The 22,544-nt window shown below is 35.7% G+C and overlaps 1 protein-coding gene across 1 annotated transcript in view; it reads right to left on the bottom strand.

The window, feature by feature from the left end:
* Nucleotides 1-726: 726 nt before the first annotated feature.
* The window catches only part of RBBP8 (RB binding protein 8, endonuclease), a gene marked incomplete at both ends in the record, with an annotated part of 29,504 nt that continues 7,686 nt past the window's right edge, over nucleotides 727-22,544 (bottom strand). The window contains 15 exons of the mRNA XM_084211498.1: nucleotides 727-824; nucleotides 2,747-2,888; nucleotides 6,042-6,138; nucleotides 7,102-7,171; nucleotides 7,784-7,936; nucleotides 8,838-8,952; nucleotides 9,332-9,432; nucleotides 11,323-11,449; nucleotides 11,533-12,418; nucleotides 13,353-13,480; nucleotides 14,090-14,187; nucleotides 14,890-14,991; nucleotides 16,405-16,571; nucleotides 19,647-19,722; nucleotides 21,248-21,360. Of these exons, the coding sequence (XP_084067624.1) occupies nucleotides 727-824; nucleotides 2,747-2,888; nucleotides 6,042-6,138; nucleotides 7,102-7,171; nucleotides 7,784-7,936; nucleotides 8,838-8,952; nucleotides 9,332-9,432; nucleotides 11,323-11,449; nucleotides 11,533-12,418; nucleotides 13,353-13,480; nucleotides 14,090-14,187; nucleotides 14,890-14,991; nucleotides 16,405-16,571; nucleotides 19,647-19,722; nucleotides 21,248-21,360 (2,473 nt within the window). The remainder of the gene's footprint in view (nucleotides 825-2,746; nucleotides 2,889-6,041; nucleotides 6,139-7,101; nucleotides 7,172-7,783; nucleotides 7,937-8,837; nucleotides 8,953-9,331; nucleotides 9,433-11,322; nucleotides 11,450-11,532; nucleotides 12,419-13,352; nucleotides 13,481-14,089; nucleotides 14,188-14,889; nucleotides 14,992-16,404; nucleotides 16,572-19,646; nucleotides 19,723-21,247; nucleotides 21,361-22,544) is intronic.

Here is a 22,544-nt window from a genome sequence, read left to right on the forward strand (position 1 = left end):
AGAACTCTGGGCAGAGCTGTCACCCAAATTTAGAAATAACAATGCTTATCTCGATCAATAAATGAGACACATATATGCAAAGAGATTTCAAGGAAAAAATAAAAGGAATATTGGACATTCTAATTTAAACACTGAGGAAAACATGGTGCTATACATTTAACACCAGAATTGAAGAAAGACACTTAGACTTCCTGGTTTTCACACTTCCAAACTCTGAACAGTAGATACATTTCATATTTAATGCAGCTTTATTCCAAGTAGATACAACCATTATTGCAACAAGAGAAAAGAAATACAAGAAAATCCAGAGCAAAATAAAAGCACCCTAGAAAATTGTCATTTCTGTTCCCATTGACAGACATTTACTCTTGCAAAAAAACTGATTTCAGTGACTTCAAAGCAGTTACTCACTGACACAAAGTTCAGACAGGAATTGCTGGAATTTCAGCTGCTGGCCTTAAAGAAAAAAAAGTAGGAGACTTCTCTGACAGGTGCAAAAACAAATACAAAATGTATTAACACAATATGAAACAAACATACATTAAATAGTTGTGTTTCCTCGTACATCAGACTTGCAAATGAATTTTATAAAATTTACATATTCAATTAAACAATTTATCTATCATTGTGGAAAACACAGTTCTTTGTTTCAAGTTTATATTAACTATAAATATCTACGGACAGGAGAGATCCACTTCAGGCTGGCACTTCTCACTTCCCCATCCTTTATGTCTTCTGCTCTTTGCCTTTTGGAGAAAACATCACAGCATAAGGCTGCCGCCTTTTTGGACGTTGACAGGGAGCAAGGTCCTCTTTAATGTAACCTTTAAAAAGAATAAACCAGGGGTAAGAAATACTATATAAAAACATAAGCAGCTTTAATGTGTATTTAGCCTCAAAAAAGAACTTGTAAATTATTTTTCCTTTTGGGGCAACTGGTTCTGACTTCACATAAAAGTTTTGAGATCCCAAAATCATTCATTAAAATATGCAAATATCATTAATTAAAATACACAGCTGCTTTCTAGTAGGTGACTGCACAGTAATGCAATACTGACAGTTAACAGTGAAGAACAGAATGGAAACTATGAATTGTTGATCTATTTGAAACACAACTGCACTTTCCATTTTCTTTCTACCAAGGATTTTACATAAGAGTAACAAAGCACACAAGAACTGCTAATTCAATTCACTAATAAAAATCACTTGTGAAAATGTATATCCTAGTAATACAGAGGAAACTTCAGGGACGTGTTTTGTAGGTATAAACAGTACCTCCCTTTGTTTTAACAGCACACAGATTTATAAAGACTGGAAAAAGCTGAACATGAGCCTATGGATCAAACACACCTTAAAAGCTCTCTGATAAGAGAAGTGGGTAGAAAATTTCTGTAACGTGCTCAACTTAGCTAACACTGACGGTGAACAGACATTTTATGCAAGTCAGTTTCAGCACCTGGCTTTTATCAATTCCTTACTGTTGATCAGCAACAACATCCACCAAAATGAGAGTAGTAGATTTCTACTACTCTCAGACAGAATTTGGAAAATTCTATGTAACTCAGTTATTAAAAAAAAAAAAAAAACAACACAAACAGATGGTTCAAGGTACCAATAAGGAGTAGAAAATATCTATGCTGTACCCCACTACACTGGAGTGGCAAGAGCAATCGGTCATCATGGAAGCTCTCTTGCGTTTTAGTTCTCTTGCTGCACGGCTATAAAATATTTCCTTTTCCAAGGGAGGGTTGATCTAAAGTCTGCCTCTGATCCACTGTTGAGAACCATTAACAACTGAACAGATCTTACTCCAGAAGAACAAGGAGACAGCCAAGAAGCTAATTTTTAATTAGGCTACAAGCAGATTCCAAATCGGTAGTAACAAGTTATATGGTCCATAAAAAAATCAAGGCTCCCTGTTGTGAAAGATTAAGGACGACACTGCAACACTATCACACAACACACATACACAACTCTGGCTACATTTTCCTATGCCTGACCTGACACTGTTAGAAGAACATAAAAAAGCAAAGATTAATGTCTCACAGCTAATGCACAAGTAAATATATAAATGGAACTCAGAGTTCCTGTAGGCCTCCTCACCCCAGCACTTCACCACTTCTGAAGAACTGTACATAGAGTATGCTACAAACTCACTGTGTTTTAACATAATTTGTAAAACCTCATTTTTACACCAGGCTCTTAAGATTTTGAAAAATTATTTAGAAAGAACAAAGTTCCATGTGAAGATGCATTTAAAAAAACCCCAAACCAAACACCACATCTTTTCATTGTCACTAACAAGCAGGGTATATGTATGAAAAACTGTTTAGCTACACCTTACCTGCAACATTTCCATTATCACCTGGTATTATGAAGCTCTAAAAACACTGACAAACGACATCAATAGTGCTGTCTGTCTCCCCTAAGTAAGTACAATCTCTTGGTCTTTACCTCTGAAAATCCAATTTTTGCTTACAGTCAAAAATATATAGGGTTTAAATTAAGTTCTATGAAAATCCCAATTATTTCTGCCTTCTTTATCTAGGGTCTAAGAAATTCTCCTCATATTCCTTTCTTAGAAGTACAGGAACTGGTAAAACCCAACAATACTGGCTGCAGTGGCTGCTGATAAACAGACTTCAACAGGACTGGCTGAGAAAGGCTGCTATGAATTAGAGCTAACTTCAGGGGAAAAAAAAAAAGCCTTAAAAAGTACTTTTCAAGCTTTTTTTTTGGCACAAACCTCTTTCCACACAGGTTTGGGTGGAAGGAAATCCAACCTCCCAGAAATTTTCAGGAGTGTTTGGAGGAATGTAGCGAAATCTATGTCTTGAACAGGAAGCTAGTTTCTTCTCTCGCTCTTCTTCTGGAATGTCTGCATAATACTGAATGTAAGGATGGGAGAAAAATCCCAGTTAACCAATTCGTACATAATAGAAACTGCTTTACACAACTGACATTATCAATCACTGTGTTTATTAACACAGTTATCTAAAAACAATGGTGAGGACAGCCAGAGTAGAGATTCGTTATCCAAGTGACAAACAGCTGGCAATTATCCTAAAAGCTTACTGAATGTACAGACTAAGTATAACTTTATCGTGGCAAATTTGTTAACCTTCTATCTTTTAACATACCATAAGTAACAAGGTTGAGGCATGTGTACAATTACTTATGTCAACAGTCTACAAAGCTAAGTACCACAGGTGTTGAAAGAGATTGGAATTTTAAAATTTTTAAGTGTCAGCTTGCATCTAGAAATAAAATTAAAAAAAGGAAAAAAAAACCCACTACAAACGCCATGCTGCAGAATTATTTCCAAAATCCAAATTTACAGTAGAAACTGCAAACTTAAGTCAAAATGCTTCCTACTTACTTAGCCTCAAATTAGAAGTAAATAAAGAGTTAGTTTAAGTAGCTGACTGACACTGGGACTCCAGAAATTATCTGTCAGCTGAGCATTCTCTGTAGTAAATTGGCTACACTCTTCCACCCCTGTCAGCTGTACTGGGGGCTGCAGTGAGAAAAGTATATACTCTCTCCAAACCTTTTTGCTGGGTGTTTCCCCGAGCAGCATCATAGAAAGTTAGAGTGTATTTTTTTCCATGCAGTTTTCTACTGTTTTAATTTGTATTTCTAGTTGGATTTCCTAAAAATACAAATCTGGACCTTAGAGTACATAGAGGGTCAAAATATTTTAAAAGTGAATGCACTGTTTGATTCAACTGGTAAGTCAACAGTCACAGCCACACAAGAAACCTGACCTTTGTGAAAACAGTAAAACAATTCTACTGAAATGGCAGTGTTACAATTCAATAAGGCAAATTAAAGTTTATAACTCATTCAATCAGACGGAAAGTGACCTAGACTGGGGAACTCAGGAAGAGAACAGGATACCTCTATCAAAAGAGATTATTTCATGCTCTCAGTTATTGGCATGATTTCAGAAAATCTACTTGGAATTGTAAAGTATGCTCATTCAATTTTTACTGACAATTAGAAAGAAACTTCTTCTTTGGTTTCTTTAGAAATCTATTAGGGTTGACAGAGAATGAGAGTTTTAATCCACACTGAACATTCAAGCTAGCTTTTCCATGTGTGAAGATACTGCAATCTCATCCTGTCTTCCTTGTAAAAGAATTGTTTATAGAACTCTACAATTTGCAGTTTCAGAAAGTGAGCAAACCCTAAAAATGTTCCTCCCAATAGTTTAGCAAAAATTTGCAGAATAATTCCTGTAATCTAAATGCATCTAAAAATGCATCTGAGTGATCCTCCTACTACCTAAGTGTAGCTACACTTAATAACCCCACTAACAAATGTTACTTTTACAAGCTACCTATAACTTCTGCCTACAATCTTTCTCTGATAGCATCACAAGGTCATAAAAACCAAAACAAGACTTCTTATCAAAAGTTCTACACTGTAAAGTGAATGAGATGCTTCCACAAAGCTTCAAGATAAGCACTTATAAAGGACTTTAATATCAGCCTGCTGCAGCACGTGCAGAAGTTAAATCCCAGGTCTTCTCAGAGTGACAGTAACTGACCCCACTGACACCACTTGCAGTACAGGGCCAGAATCAATTTAGTGATACTTCCTAAATATTCCCTTAGACTTTGGCAGCTTTTCAAACCCATATGGCTAATCAGCAAGCCAAGACTTTTCTAAAGCATCATTTATGCTTTATCCAATACTCCCTTCTCTCACAGGCATTTAATTCAAAGCTAGTTTTATTACTGTGCAATGACACAGCCAAGCATTCCACACATTCCAAGGCATTAATCTTGAATGGCGTAGATTGAAAAAAAAAAGCCCCAAAAAGCCAAAACCAACAACAAACCCAAACTTTCCTAGCATTTAATGTAGAAACCTACTGTTACAAAACTGGAGCTGTGAATGTTTCCAGACACTATAGTTATCACTCCAATTTGACAGAAAGTGACACGAATTGGATTTACAGAAGGAAGATCTCTAGCTTACAGAAACAGGAAATTAAAATGCTTAACACATGGCTCTGGAACCATGAAACAGACTGAAGGCTGGGGGCTGTTTTGTTTTCTTTCAAACTCTTTAAATCAAACACATTTTTAAAAATGGTATTTATAGTTGACTGTAAAAATTAAGTATTTGTATTTAGTGAGTTTTACCAATATTTTTCAGAAAATATTTTCATTAAAAACATACTCTAATAAATTTCTTCAGCTAAGTAAATGGGACTTGACTATAAAGTGAATAGCAGGAGAATCTCTGAAAAATGTTGGTTCTATATATATGTGGAAAATAAGTGCAAAGATTCCAGAAATTCTTTTGTCAGTCATTAATCCACACTTCTACTGAGTCATCATTTATTAGCTCATAACTCTATTAATGGCTAAATAAAATATGTTCTTATTACACATATAATTACATCGATATTTTGTCTCTACACCAAGTATCTGAAAGCAGCTTAGTAAAGAGAAAGGGAGGAAAAAAATTTATAATGTGAAATTGAAAATTTCACACTTTTTAACAAGTATTTTAACCAAGTAACTTTAAACCTTTTTGCATGAATTTGCATAAATTTACACATTGTCTCCTATGCTGCTGTAATTATCTGAAAAAATTAACCCAGAAAAGAAAGAAAAAAATCAACCAAAATGAGATCTATCTACATAAAAGAACAATAGGATACAGAACTTGTTCCAGCACCCATAAAGCTCAGTAGAGCTTTTGATCTAAAGTTTGGAAACCTGTAATAGCTCTTTGACCAGCTAATGTATTTTTTATTAACAGTAATTGTACTGCAACCATGATGTAAGAAGCTCTTCTGTCATGCAGATATACACAAAAAAATCAAACCCAAGTCATTCCATGCTATATGTGGTTACTGCACTAAAAACAAACAAACCACCTGCAAATTTGGTAAACACTTCCCAGCTACTGTAGGTAATGATGACGATGAAACCAGATTAATAATTAAAAACAGCACTTCAGCACTTAGATACTGTCTGGAGTTAGAAGAATGGAAGACTAACAAATTTTAAAGCACTACTTACTATTTCACATTCCTTACAAGTGTGGCCAAGTAATTTTCTTCTTTCGTCTTTTTTCCGAATAACCTCAATATGAGGAAAATCTAACACAGTACTCTTTCTGAAAAACAAAAATGTTTTCACATAATAGTACTTTTATTTCTTCTACGTGATTGGAATTTTCTATTTTTTTTACAACACAATGATGGACAGACAAGTTAAAGAAATAATTCAGAAAACATCTACAAAACCCAAATCATACTGCCTTTCATAGTTGAATAAGGCAATTTCTATAAATAAAACAGTTTTCAAATGTAATATAAACTTTTACATAACCAGAGATGTGTGTCTCATTATTATGGCTTTTCATCGTGTAGAAGTAAATACTATATAGAAATTACTCAAATAGAGATCTTCTATAGAATATTTTTGTCCAAGACAGATTTGTGCTTGCAATGATTTCCATGAGAGGAACATATGTTGGGGTTCAAGATCAGTAGGTTCTTTTCAACTTAAGTGTTTTCAAAACAGTAAGCAAGTTTTTCTTTACAAAGAAAACATGCACTGAGATAAAATACAAGCTAACTGAAGGGCTTGGTATAATTACGAAAGGAAGACTCAGACTTCTAATTATGATTATACTGGAAGGGAACAGAGGAGGCACTAAGAGGTGCAGTTGTTGAACACTATTCATTTATAGTCTAGAGAGCAAGGGGTAAAAATACCAGAGAAGGAAAGGTTTTCATTTGTACAAGCAGCCCACAGGTCCTTGGCTCATAAATTCAGGCATGACCACATGCCTGTAAGAAGCCACATAGATTACAAAACACTGCACTCACTAAAATTATAAAAAGCAGAAGAGGCAAACCCTTCTCTTCAGCAAATGTAATAGGCATCTCAACATTTTTTTCCCTTGCCCCAGTTTTTGTCTAAAGTCTTTTATCTAATGTAGTGGATCTTCTGCTTCTGCATCTTTAACTGCTAGGCTGTTACATGCAAACACATTTATTTTATGGAAGATCAAGTTTCCTATAGGGAAGATACAAAGAGCCTTAAAATGCCCATAGAGAACAAACTAAATTACCTCTCATCACTTTTGAAATAAGGCTCCACAAAAGCTTTCTGCTTGGCTTTATCTTGTTTATCCTCATATTCTGTAAATAGACATGCAAAACAAAATATAAGGTTAACAGACTGCCTGCAGAAACTTCTGCAAAATTATTAACTAACTGTTAAGAAATCTAAAAATGCCATGTATATTTCAGTTTGAGACAACAGATTCAAATAGATACAAAAAGTAATACAGAATTGATAGAACCATCAATCAAAAAGCATTACTGGAGCAGAAGGAAAGCAGCAGTGACACAGGCAAAAAAGACAAGAACATCCAAGGAAAGGCTGCTTAAAATACAAAATACTGTAAAATCTTCTATAGAACCTAGAATAGTGAGAAGAAAGGAAGTAAATAACTGTAGCCAAAACCTGGTGTTTCCTTTAAGAGTCATTTTAATGTTCTGCTGCTGTGCCAACTTCCACTATACATTCCACATTTGTGTGGTGATAAATGAACTACCAAAAAAAAAAAAAAAAAGAAATTCATATTGCTTTATGTTTTGTCCTTACAAGTAATCAACTTTACCACAAACTGATGCAAAAAGAACTGGTGGTTAATTTGGCATATTTGTTCCTAAAGAACAGAGTCTGATTTCAAATCAACTCTTGTAGTTTAAGTAAGCTAATAAAGACAAAACCAAATTATATCCCACTCTTTAGTTTCTTGCTTGCTGTTGTTATTCCCTTATCCTGCTCTTCATCATGAAGAGTTTCTCTTTCATCACATGCAGGAGGACTATCTTCTGGTAGGCAGGATTCATATTCTTCATGGCTCGTTTGATCAAACATATCTGTTATTTCTCCTCCTGTTATTAAAAGCACAAAGAACATCCAAATTAGTGTCTCAATGATTTTAGTCAAGAAATTGCATTTTGACTAAATGTGTATCAAAAGAATAAACATTTGCTTACTGCTCCAGTACCAATTAACTCAAAGACAGCTACACCTTAAATCTTGCTGCAACTTCTCTGTCAATCTCTCAAATGTGGCCAATGCTCATTTATTTTTCAGATACCTTGGATCCCATTTCTAAAATCTGATTAACTGCTAAAATCACCATGAGGTACCATTAACCTTAATACTGGATATGTGAAAATTTTGTTCTTGTAATTCTGGACTTATCCAGCAAAAGGAAATACTTTTTGTGGGTAGGAAATAGTCACTGCCCTGCAGCCACGATTCACCACATACCATATGGTAAAAGTGATATAAACACATATGGATTTATTTTAAACATACTAGTTCTATTTATATGTCATTGAAAATGAAATTAGTCTTCTCATACAAAGTATGATGTGATTACATAGAAATCTTTCAAAGCTGTTTACTGCAGGTGAGATCAGAACTGTTATATGGTTAAGTATTTCACCCTTTAAGCACTGTAAAGGAATAGCTAGCTACTGGCTCTCTCAGCACAAATTCTCTTTTTTCTTAACTTATTTTTTAAAAAAAACAACCTCAAACCCCACCACCAACTCTCTAGGAAACAGACTGACCCTGTGTAACCTATAAAAATTCATCACCAGTTTTTTACTGCAAACCATTTTCTACTATCTAGCCATACAGGGAAAAAAAAAGTGCCCTTTTACTCTTTCCTCCTCCTCCTCAAAAAAACCAACCAAACAAAAAAAAACTCCAACAAATCCCCAAACCCCACCATATCATGAAAAAGCAAACCAAACTGAAGAGGAAAAAAAAAAGTCTTACGTGGACTGCTTTCCTCATTTTGCTGTTGATTTTTCATTTCTAATAGCACACTGTCACTAACATAAGTATAATCCATATCAACAACTTCCCCTCCAACTCTGGTCTGAGAACCACCCTAGGGAAAAAAGAAGCAAACATAACAATTCCACCCAGAGGCAATTGGTTAGTCAGTATCAGTGCCATGTATCTGTAACACTTTCAAAGCAGTTACTGGCTTCTTTTTGGACACTGATTTTTTTTCCTGCAGGTTACAGCCTCATTACAATTCTTTCTCACAACCATTTGTCCACTTTCATACTGAGAATATTCCTGCTGAGTTTATGAAATACAACTAAACAGTGGACATGTTTTAAGATAACTATAGCATGAACAAATATCAAATGAGCCAAATTTTATTAAAAAGTAAGTTTGGTCTGCCCAGAACAATGTTCAGAATACTGCTTTGCAGGCTTTTCCAACATCACAAAACATGCAGACTTATTATATAAGTTCACCTTTGTATCAATCACAGTAATGTCCATTTTATACTGTGAAAGGTCAGCTCCTGGGTCTATGCTCCACTGGAAGTTTTCTAAAGAAGGTTTATCTTTCAGGTCTGTATGCACAGAATATGAGAAAAATAGGACAAATAATTAGAATCAAACTCTGCCAGAAGCATCTAATCTGCTGGCTGTTCTGTATGTGCTTTATTATGGCACTCAAGGTGATCTGGGATCAGCCTGGGTCAGGCTGACAGGCTTGTAGTTCCCTGGATCTTCACTCCAGCCCTTTTTGTGGATGGGTGTCACATTTGCTCACCTCCAGTCAACTAGGACCTCCCTGGTTATCCAGGACTGCTGATAAATTATGGAAAGTGACTCGCTGAGCACTCCTGCCAACTGCCTCAGTACCCTCATGTGAATCCCATCTGGCCCCATAGACTTGTGGGTGTTTAAGTGGTGCAGGAGTTCACTGACAATTTCCCTTTGGATTATGGGGGCTTCAATCTGCTCCCTATTTGTCTTCCATCTCAGGGGCTGGGTACCCTGAGAATTACTATTAAAGATTTAGGCAAAAATGCACTAAGCACCTCATTCTTTTCCTCACCCTTTATCTCTATGTTTCCCCCACATCCAATAAAGCTTATTCTTCTTAGCCCTACTTTTACTGTTGCTGATGGATTTACAGAAATATTTTTTATGGCAGTAGCCAGGTTAAGCTCTAGTTGGACTTTGGCCATTCTTATTTTTATACTTTATATTTTATACTTTATATTCTTATTTTATGTGTAACCTCTCAACATCCTTGTAGCTTTCCTGAAACTGCCTGCCCCCTCTTCCAAAAGTCATAAACTCTTTATATCTGAGTTCTAGCCAATGCTCTCTGTTCAGGCTGGCCTTCTTTCCCATTAGCTCACCTTGCAGCACATGGACAGCCTGCTCCTACACCTTTAAGATTTCCTTATTCAAGAATGCCCACACTTCTTGGACTCCTCTGCCCTTCAGGACCACCTCCCAAGGGAGGACTATCAGGTGATCCTAAACAGGCCAAAATCTGCACTCTAAAATTCAAGGTAGCAGTTCTGCTACCTCACACTTCTTACTTCTCTGAGAATGGAAAACTGTCATGTTGTGACTGTCATGCTCAAGATGGCCCCCAACCATCACTTTACTTATCAGTCCTTATCTGCTTACGAACAACAGGTCCAGGAGGTGCCTTCCCTTGTTGGGTCAATATTGAAGTTAGATCAATGACAATGCAAGTGTCAGGTCAAAGCAAAGACTACAAAGGTGTCTGGTCATTGCTCCAAATATGCCTCTTGATTAATCTTTGAGGGGAATATTTAGATTCCAAGATACATGGCCACACCAACTATTGGCAAGTATCTTTTAAATTCATAATGCAAGTATTTCCAAATAAAGTATGCAGTGTAACAGCTTGGCTGAGGAGTACAGAAGCTTTGATTCTAAAATGCTAGTTCAAAAAAGTTAGTTTTCCGACTGGGAGCACTTAAGAGGAAAGAAGATACATGCTCTGGAAAGAATATATGACAGCCTGTGTTCATTATCAATGAAGGTACAAATTTCCTTACCAGATCATTAGGAATAATGAAAAATATTAACAAAATGACTTATGCTTACACTTGAGTAGTTTTCAAGTATCTGGTATAGATAGTTGAAACTCAAACTTCATGAGATTTTATTATTACACTGCAACAAAGAACAATGCTAAACAATCAAGAAAGAACAAGATTCCTAGCCTGTCAAATGTACACCTGAATACCAATGATATTTTTATTATACAGTGGCAAAAGTATGCCAGGAAGACACAGATTTGTACAGATTTGTTGAGGGTGATCTTTAGAAATCCCAAATAGAATGTGACTGAGTTAGAAGCAGAACAAAGGATTAAAGTAGAAGAAAGGAAGATAGGAAAAATTCTATTCAATCTGAGCACAGGCTGAGGGGGTAGGCAGGCAGTAAAAGGAATATTTTCATCAAGTTACCTTGCTCATTTTGCTGTGCTTTACTTTTTGATAGTCTACAAGGGTTTGGCTGAAGTACAGATGCTGGTTCAGACTCTCCATGTCCTGTCCTTGTTTTCTTTCTATTTGGTACATGGCCACTGGCAACCTAACAACATATTGCAATTTTACTATTACCCAAAACTTAAATAAAATACTTCAAAGGAGAAGAAAAGAGTCAGAAAAGCATACCTTTACATCATCAAAAAGTTCTTCTGTCTCTGCAGAACTCGGCAGTGGTGCAAATTTGAAGGGAGGAACTTCTTCTTTTGTTGGGATCTGGTTTTTCCTGTCAGGGAATGTTCTTCCCAGCACTGCCTCTTGTACACAGGATTCCTCTTGTAAATCTCTGCCAAACAAACTGCTCTCATTGTTGACAGTTTGAACAGATGATGAACCTTCAGGAATGGTCTTCCCCATATGTGAAAAAATGTCATGCAGAGTCACTTGCTTCAGTCTGTTTTTATATGTCTCCTCACTTCCTTGTTTTTTCTCTTGACCACGAACTCCAGAGAAGCGATCAGACAGATCCAAGGGCTTATCCCCTGTATGTTCCCCATTAACCTGCTGAACATCAGATCGAAAGGCCACAGAGTTCTCTTTGCTGAATGATGTTTGCTCACAGCTAACTGCATGATCATCTTCAGCTTTCTTTCTCTTAGCACACCTGCCTTCTAACTGCTTCTGGTATACACGGAGGACATCACTCTTGATCACCTCATTTTTAGCTGTGCAGGTGTTTCCAACACAGGTTAAAGCCTCATTAGAATTCTTTTTCACAACCATTTGCCTATGGACAGAGGCCTGGCTGATAACTGAGTTGATTTCTGTCCCAAGATTCAGAGGTGCAACAAAAGCAACATCTTCAGATTTTGATCTACTTTTATGAGATCTGGAACTGGATGGATTGTTGAAGAGGTTGGTTTTGAGATGAGGCTTCAATCCTGAATCTAAAATACAAGGAGCATGAACTGTATTTGAGTTGTTCTTCACGCTGCTAGAAGCTCCAAAAACAGGAGAAGCTACCCGAGAATCCCAGTCATCATGTGGTGGAGTGTTATGAGATGGATCTGAAATACTGAATACAATGAAACATGAGAGATTTTTCTGGTGTACAGATGGAAGCAGAGAAAGTGATATAAAAAAATATGTTTCCTATTGCTGATCTGCTTTAAAGCTGCATGAGATGCTAGTATTAACTGAAAACAGAAGGAAAAACAAAAATTAACCTATTCTAGGAATAGCTATTGTTGCACTTAGAGCTGTAGAAGGCAAACAAAATGCAGATCTTGTCCTTTATTTTGGTGTATGGTATGAAATTCTGTTCCACATTCAACTGAGAACCAAGGACAGAGTTAAGCTTGTCTAAGTATCTCTTCTCTCCAAGGACTCCCTACCTTCCAGTGCAATGAAAAGGAAGAAAGTGAGAATGGTTGCAATAGGAGTCTATTTAGGTTCTTGTATACATCTTAAAATCACAACAGATTCTTAAAGCTTCTGCAAGTGAAGGAAAGTGCAAGCTCCTTTCAGGTACTGTTTTTTACCTGTCATTAACAAAACACACTCAAGATGACAAATAGGGCCAAAAAAAAAAATCCAGTTTAGACCACAATGTCCTGAGGAGAGTGGAAAGGGCAGCAATCAATTGTTTGACACCTAATCAGAGCAATAAGATCCTTCTTGCATTCCAGCTCTAGGGCCACTATCCACAGGGTTGTGGGCCTCAGAAGATACCTTGCAATAATGAGAGGTTAGGAAAGAAGGGACGGTGTACATAAAAAGCCCAAACAAGAAGTTTGTGAATTAAGTCAAAGCCTACAGTTTTGCATTCTATGAGTTTCTTTGCTTCTCATGTTATTTACTTGAAAGAAAACCCTCTGATACAAAAATGCTTATTTCCATTTCTATACCTTTAAAGCAAAATGCTGCACGGTTTGAATTTCTATAAAGACCCAAACTCCTATAAGCCTGCTTAAAACAATTATAACAATTACAACTGAGTGGAAACACACCCTAAAGTGTTGTCATCATTTCTTGATTCAGAAGCTGGATGTTTTCTTGAGTCTTCACACTGCATGCTCTCTGAGGCCTGGCTCATAACTGTATTAGTGAGGGGAAGATTCAGTACACTCTGGGACTCCTTGCAAGTGGTGAAGGAAAACAAAGAAAAGAAGGGTGAGAAGATGTTGGATTTAAAATTAGAAATATGCTCGGTTGGCACATAAATACTCTGAAGACCCATTTAAATCAAAACATTCCAAACTCTGAAAAATCATAAAAGCTAAGAGATGACGAGAAGCTTTAAAGAACTCTTATGGAAACTGAAAAAAATCCTTCATGTGCATGGACACAAAAATATTCTTCATACTATAATTTTCATGGTAGTTCCCAACCAAAACCATCAAATAATCTCACCTGAGTCACCAACCAGTCTCATGGCCAAGAAACATTTTTCAGTGTCTTTGATTACTGCACAAAGGGAATTTATCAAACCCAAGGATTCAGATCAATGTACTAACAAAACTTGAAGAGGAACCATGTCTCTGCCCTCCACAACCCACCCACACAAGTCAGCACAGTTATATCTCTTCGTGCTCAAGTCAGCAAAGACTAAGCAAAAGCAAACCAAAGTGAGCTTACTGAAACTCAGAATACTTTTGCAGAATTTTAATGCAAAAGAGAAAAAACACTGTTTTTGTAAACAATTGGCCCAAAAGGTTGGTTATGTAAGAAATTTGGGAATACTTACAGATTCCTCTTCAACACTAAGTCCAATTGTTTCTGCAACGACTGCAGCCAAGTTAAAAGATGGCTTTGGAACAGGGTATCCTCCCACCCTCGGTTTATCTTTGTGAGTAGAAAGAGGATCACATTAAGCTACATATGCATTATAGTATCTTGCTCGACTCACAGAGATGGTACAAACACAGAATGAAAAAGATCACAAATTAAAACTGGCATTTATGGAAATAGTTTGATCTCTGTCAGATAAAAATTGTATCTGAAAGCAGTAAGTGGCAAAAGGGGCAAAAAAATTTCTGATGAGAGCAAACTGCTGTATCAGCACAGAGAAATATGTGTCCAATTTGAATAATACAGCTCCCCAGAATTAAAAATCAATGTATAAGTTGCCTTTCCCACTCCTGGTCCAGGGCAAATAGTCTGATAAAGACATGTAGAACAGAGATAATGTGTATTTAAAATACAATTCTTGTCTTGCATATTTCCTAACTGACAGTCACCATTATTTTTCATATGTTTTTATTAGGAAAACAAATGGATGAGTTTCTCTTCTATGACGGTTTAACATTACTCAGTTGATTAAACTGGGGCAAGATAATAAGATTGGAAAGCACAAGAATAGCAACCACCACAACCCTGACTTGCATGAATAATTCCATGCTGATTCTCAGTCATTAGAGTATTTTAAAAAGTTTGCACTTTATTAGGTCTATGTGTTAAAAAAGGTTAAAGAGATGAAACCTCAGTTTTACAATATTTTTGCCTTATTTTGAATGAAATTAGAACTAAATCTATTAATAAACTTACTTGGCAGGGGGGACAGTTGTGGATCACAGGTGTCTGTCACAAGTATATCTCCTCCATGGTGAGTGCTCACTTGTGTGGAAAAGAGTGGAATTTTTCCAAACTCTAGGAGATGTGGAAACATTTTCACATGGTGAAATTAGGTATCCTGTTGTGATAACTTTGCATAGATACAGACAATGACTCAGATCTTAAAAGCCCTTTAATAAAGCATGATTCAATGTTTCAGTAGACCCAGCAATGTAAGTACGTCTGATAATTTATGACAGTGATATGTCAGAATAAAAATAAAATTATACATATTTTATATTAATCCTTTTCTCACAAATATGACTTCAGCCACTCAGCATTAAAACAATACTAACACCAAATAAAACCATCATCTAATCTGACCACATAAAAATAGTTATTCAAGCTGTATTTGGCCTGTTAATAGAGCAATAAAATTATTGAAGGATAAAACATCCAAGGCAACAATGTTCTGCATCAGCTAAGGTGAAAAACCTGACATCTGAATCATGACAAACATATGCCATACAGTCCTTTTTACCTCGATGACCAATAGCTTTTCAAAGCCATTAATTGTGATAGGTATTCACACCACTTCTTACATATAAAACTTTGGATTCATTTAGTAGCTCCATTCTTTATACAGAATATGGAGAGAGAACGGTATGCTTAGAAAGGAGAAACTACTCACAGCACTAAAAATTTCAAATGCAAAATAAAGGGCATGAATAACCAGCCCACCCTTTTCATCCCACAGTTTTCCTATTTTTATTCTTGGGAAGAGGCTTTTAGTCAAGACTAATACTTAGATGTACTCATACTTAAAATACTTTTTTTATGCCACAAGATAAATTGACCTGGATTATAATATTTCCTGTGTATCAATAAAATACAAGCACAAAGTGCCTTATTTTACAAAAATACTTTTTGTACACAAAATATATTAGAGTTATTTCTATGACACAACAGAACAAAGTCTGGAAATTAAATGCACACAATACTTCTGAATTTAAGACACAAAACAAATGCCATCAGTGTAGAATACAGACAAAGAGAGATGATGCAGATATCTACCAGTTTCAGTAACAGTACTTCAGTTGCAGAATAATTTCAGAATGTGGCAAAATATGTTTCACTCTCCACTAGGTGGTGACATTGCTGCGTGCACAAGTTTTCCAGCCTATATTTCAAACCTGAACATGCTTTTACAGCAAATTTGCATGTAGAGAAGAAATATAGGCTGGAAAACTGTTACATTTGCATGTGCACATGGATGAATAGAAGTAGAAGGTTGAGATAAGTTCTGAGCATATCACTGATATAACAGTTACTGCTACAGACTTTTTTCTCTGGACTCATGCATTATTGCATAAAAAAGAGAAAAGGTAGAGGAAAAAAAAGCACAAGGTTGGTTTTTTTTTTTTAGTTTTTGCACTTTGCAGTCAAGTTCATACACCATCTTTCTCTTTAGCCCTTAATAAATTACAAAAAAAAAAAAAATACTCTTACCACTGTTGCTTTCCCTAAGTTCCAAATCTGGGGGTGTATGTTCTGTATATCGGACATGCCTGTTCTCTTTTTTTCTTCTCATACGATTAACCACAGAAAATGAAGATGTTAGAACTGGAGAATCTGGAATAACTTCTTCTGCCTCCACTGCTTGCTGCTTTTGCACCCTGGAGACCAAATCAAGTGGTCAAATAAAACCCCAAGTCAGCAAGATGAAGAGTTTTTACTTCAGCAAACAGGACAATCACACAGTACCAGAACCCAACAATTCTGGAAATACAGCCACCTCAATAACATTACACTGTAAAAAAATAATACTCAACCCAGTTTTTAGATACATCTAACAAAAGATTGACCATTGCTTCATCAAGCCCAAGAACACCATAGAACCCTAGCTCTTCACATTTGAAATAACATACAACTGCACTATGGAAGCCCCTTTGCCCCAGAAGAAACTAGGTACTGCAGAGGTTATGGCTTGTCCTCTGAAGCAGGTGCTTCTTTAGCAAAAGAATGCTGAAATGGATGGATCAGTGTCTCCCCCCTGTATGGAAATCCCTGTACATCTTCACAGTTTATGACCCTGTGATTGGCTGAGTTGGTTAGAGCATGGTGCTGGATAACACCAAGATTCTGGGTTCAATCCCTGGATGGGCCATTTGCTTAAGAGCTGGACTTGATGATCCTTGTTGGGTCCTTTCCAATTCAGAATATATTCAGTGATCAGAAATACTGCCTTAAATACAAAAGAAAAGCTTTTGGAAATTTTTTAATAGTACTGAATAGCACTGTATTCAAAGCAATCCCCCTCCAAAGCATTAATGTTACCTTTAACTCAACTCAAAAAGGTCTTCAGGGAATAATGTAACAAAGCATGGAAAACAAGCAATGTACAATACAAGATGACGTATGAAGTTTACCTTCTCTCACACGGTCAGCTCTAGCAGCCTGCTGCAGAGTCAGTATATAAAAACTGGTGTAACAAACAACAATGTCTTTTCTCTCCAAAAACTCTATCTAAACATAGTGAGGAAATAACAAAAAAGGACTGATTTTGGATCTTTGAATTTAAATAGTTTGTTTAGTACTTCATGAGGGGCTATCCACCCTATGGTGGTGGCAGTGAGATGTAGAAGAGGCAGTAAAAGAAAAGCACATAGAAATCTAATTCAGCCTGCTTGGTCATCTTCCTGCAGTTGCATTTTCCCTTAAGACTCTCAAGAGAAAACACAGGCCAAAAGATAATTTCCTAACTATAAAGAGAAGGATATAAGGTTTTGATTTAAGGGAAGAAGAGGAAATACAGATAAAATTTTGCTTGCATTGAAGCTGAACCACAACATCTTATATAAAATAAGGTAATGGAAAACTTTAAAAAGCTGTCTGGCTTGAGACAAAAAGCATTTTTGCAGTTAGGCTTTTTACCACTACTAACTTTGAACACTTAATGACAAATACTGATGCACTGATGTTCTCAAGTCTTGATGAATCCCTTGTGTGATTTTGTAATTCCTCTTTTTTAGCACATTTACAAAGAAAGCACTGGAAAACTGTATTATCTACTAGCAATATCTTAACACAAATCAAAATAATCAACAGAGCAATAGACTAATCAATTTACTTTGCAAATTTAAGCTAGCTGTTAGAGTTCTCTTTCAATTTACTGGCACACGTGGCCTTGTTTGAGAAATGAAACTACTAAAAATACATTTTTCTGCAGCTTACTTCTATATAAACCAAGAGGTAGTTTCTACATACCATCACAGAAAAAAAAAACCATCATATGAAGCAGCTGCTATACATACTGTGCATCATAACTATGTAATAAATAACTTTTGAGTCATGGATTTATCTGAGACCCCAGAAGAGGTTTTTGCAGAAATTTCCTTGCTGTTCCCATCCATGCATAATGAAATCTCAATGTCATAAAGGATCAGATAATATAATTCTTCTACACTTCCATTGATTTATATGGAGAATTCTCAGATTTTTATTCCTAATACTATAACTTGGTTACAAAATACAGAAGACTGCAAAAATCTGATTTCATATCATGCAGAAGAAACAACCTGCTACTTTGCATCTACAATATGATTATATTATATCAATCTATGTTGCTAATTCTAAATAAAGTACCATGACTATAGCTTAAACAAAACAACCAAATGCAGTGACTGTATTAAAACTGCAGTACCATCCTTGTAAATTACTGTTTATCCACTCAACTCTGCACTTATTTGAATGATCACCTAACATGCAGAGCAAATAACATATTGGGACACTGGTCATTGTCAGCTTTCCTGCACTGGCCAGAGATTTTTAGTGGAAGCCGGGGTCATGAAGTATGTTACCCCGAGAAAATTAAATACATACAGAAGAAAGAAAGGACAGTGAAGGTGCAAAGATGGGAGACAAACCAAGAAATACAAAGGAATAGGACTACAGTCATTCTGAAATGAACTCTAGTTGTTTCACACCCTACTGAAGTTGAATTCTGACAGAGACTAGAAATAAAACGCATACGTAAAAAACCTTCTGTATCAAGTCCACACATCCTGTCCCATTTCTCCCAGGCATGTACACAACTTAGTCACAGATAGGGAAAAGTGAAATAAGTTTCAGATGATGTCAGACCACAATAAAAAAGGAACACTACCTCTGCCTTGCACAGTACACCACATTCACATATTAACCACAACATTAGATGGCACATTCTTACTACAGCAGAATAAAATTTCACAGTCAATTTGTAGCTCATTATTTCTATGTCTTGTTTTCAAAATTTACTACAATATTTTTCTTTTTAAATTGCAAAATTATAGTAAGTTTATTTTAAAAATGTATTGCAAGATCCTGGGACTTTCTGACTATATAAGTAACTACTTTTCTGAAGTCTTAGTCTAGGAAGAAACAAAAGGTAAAGAGGCAAACAAGGAATAAAAGCATGAGATGTAAGGCTTTGCTATACACCGTGATCAGAAGTCAAGCAAAATTTCTATGATAAATTCACTTCTCTGAGTTTTACTCCCATTTTAAAACAAGATGCACACAGCCAAAAGAAAATAAAAATCTGCACAATTGAAGGCAACTGGGCTTATGTTATGTTGTGGCAGTAGGCTATCTTGACACAGTCTATCTATCAGAAAGAGGAAACAAGATTTAAAGACTTAAAAGCTGGTATTTATATTCCCAGACATTTCTGCTGAGGAATGGGGGAATATCCCAAACAACCCAAAACTTACTCTAGCTCCTTCTGTAATTGCTGGAACTGTTCAGTTAACTTTTTATTCTCATCCTGTAAGTTGTTTTTTTCATTCACTGAAATTTATAGAAAAGAAGTATTAAAAAAATGAATATACTGTATTAACATGATAATCTTGTCCTTGAAGGAAACAGAACCAATTGTAAAATGTAATACCATACACCTTCTCTGTGGTTTACAAAAATTAAGTTTCAAGCTAGTTATTTAAAAAGTAGTAAAATGACATGTTAGAAAAGGCAGAGGTGACACAATTACTGTATCACAACATTAGTTCTACACATTCATTAATTACTTTTACACCCAAGTGAGACTGTGTTGTAAAGATGAGTGAATTGCTCACTTGCCTCCATGGACAAAATTGCTTCCTTAGGCTAAGGATAACCTATGAAATACAAAGCAATTTGAATTTGGTTTTAGCCACTAAAGCAACCATTAAGCCTTTCTTCCATGCTGCCTCAAACTAATGTAGTGATCGCTCCAACTCTTCCGTCTGCTTTAATTTTTATGGTTTTGTTTTTATTTTGCTGTTGTCTATTTTGCCTCTAGATTCCTCAAATGATCTTTTTCATTTTTATACAAATCTCAACCCAAACCCATGGGAGCCTACTGTTGTGTCACAGCTCAAGATTTGTACCTAATAGGTGCCACCTTGATTTTTAAGGTTCAAAGCTATATTTAGAGATTGGCTGTACCGTGTTTGCTGTTCATCATTAAACTCACATCTCAGAATAATTTTATGTAAGTACTCAATATCAGAAGTCCTTGAAACACTGATGTGCTATGTATTAGCATAGTATTTCCATAATTTAATTAAGCACCAAAAAGCTATTTTTTGTCTAGCATTTCTTGTATTTGAAATCTCATTTAATGTCTGTTTGTTCTTGACAAATAAAGACAACTAAATGATACAAAATAATTAATGGTAAAGATACCATTAACATTCAAAAATTCTGTCCTTTATTATTCTATGCTTTATACAACCAATCTTTCCAAACTCTCTTTATGAACATATTTCTGTCCTGCTTGTGTATCACCTGAAACAAACAGTTTAATTTGTGTCACATGTTCTATTCCTTGATTTCAAAATGAGTTGGCTACAAGCTGCCTGGTACAAAGCCATTTTTTGTGTCCTCAGTTGGTTATGTGACAGTTATGGGTTTACTGCAGTTAAAGTCCAAGACCAACTACAGGACACAAGCTGGACCCACTTCTGTCTGAACTTGATACTTTGCAATCACAAGCTCCTTTTGAAGTCTGGATTTTCTTAGGAAAGCTGGCAATCATTCTAGCTGTAGGAATAAACAGAAGCAGTCACATTTTATCTAAAGTAGCTACTTTACAGTGTAAGATTTTCCACGTCAGTTCACTTTCAGTATCAGCACTTCAATCTAAGAAGGTGGGTCAAATGACTAGTCATTGGTATGTTAGATATTTTCAGACTGTACAGTTAAGTATCCCCTGACTGAACATTTTGGGCTTACTAAACACACCACATATAAATTATATCAAATTACAGGAATTGCTGGAGAACTAGTTTAAAAAATAGCATGTTTTGTTTTCAGGCTTGGGGATAAAACTCACTAAGCTCAGTTATAAGTTTGAGATTCTGCTGCCGGATATTTTCAAACTCTTGCTGCTTCTTTCTCATATGTTCTTCGGTTACAGCACAGCGATCACATAACCCCGCTCTTAATCTACAGTAAAATGAAGAGAAAAAGGTCCTTCTGTTAAAAAAATATTGCCATGCATGAAGCAGATACCAATGTTTAACAGACCTTTTGAACAATGAAAACCAGAAAAATTCTAACAATTATGCAGAACACCACTAAGTACTGTGGTTTTATATGTTCACATAACAATGTTTTGAGATTTCTGAACTATCTAATACTATATGCTCTAACATTTGCATAAATGATTGTAGGTACTGGATACTTCTAAAACAACACACATTACTTCATATAATAAAGTGGAGCATGCTATACCTTGGCACTGAAATCCTTTGTAAGGCATCCTACTAAAAATACTGTTGGATATAAATCACCATTTTATGTAAAGGTCATTCAAGAAAATACAAATAAGCAAATCACTTCAGTAAATAGAATTCCTACCTCATCTAAGAAGGATATGTACTGTCACTAAGCAAAATAATAAAATAAAAAGGACAAATAGTAATTTCACTCTGTAACAACTGCCAAGCAAATGTGAAACCCTTTATCTAAGCACCAATAACTTGAAGTGGATCCAAAAGTTCATGAGAGGCGTTGACTCCACTGTCTCTAATAGTTTAGATTAGCTGTTTAATACACATTCATGATCAGAAAAGGACTGGTTAGAATCACTCCATCTTACCTGACACATTCATTCATGCAATGAAATATGTGTTCATTTTATAGTTGATAAACGGAATGTATTTATTTCTGGTACACAGCAAAAAGCTAACAGTAATACCAAAGTGAAAACCAGACTCTCTTTTGCCTGCTAAATAAGAAACCAGTTAGTCAAAAGTTCTGCACTGCTGATGCTACTACATCAAGTATTAAAAATTCCCAACTAAACAAACTATGTAACTTTCCAATTTCACAGCTGAATACTGGAAGTAAAAACTATACTTGTTTATTGGTGTTTTAATATTGTGGAATTATGGCAGGAGTAAAGTACTAAAATGCCTTTTCATACTAGCTTATCTGAATGTGTAACTAACACAGCATTATAATTTCCTGGTATTAAATCAGTTGAAATACTGATTTTATTTTTCACAATGTGAGTAATTCATCTGCCAAGGGATTAGAAAGATCCATCCACACCATGAATGCCTCTCTACTTACATGGTATGAAAGTTTATTATCTGCATGGCTACAAGCTTATCCCTAATGCCTTT

The sequence above is a fragment of the Fringilla coelebs genome, assembly GCF_963513975.1.
Source record: "Fringilla coelebs genome assembly, chromosome: 1".
Lineage (NCBI taxonomy): Eukaryota > Metazoa > Chordata > Aves > Passeriformes > Fringillidae > Fringilla > Fringilla coelebs.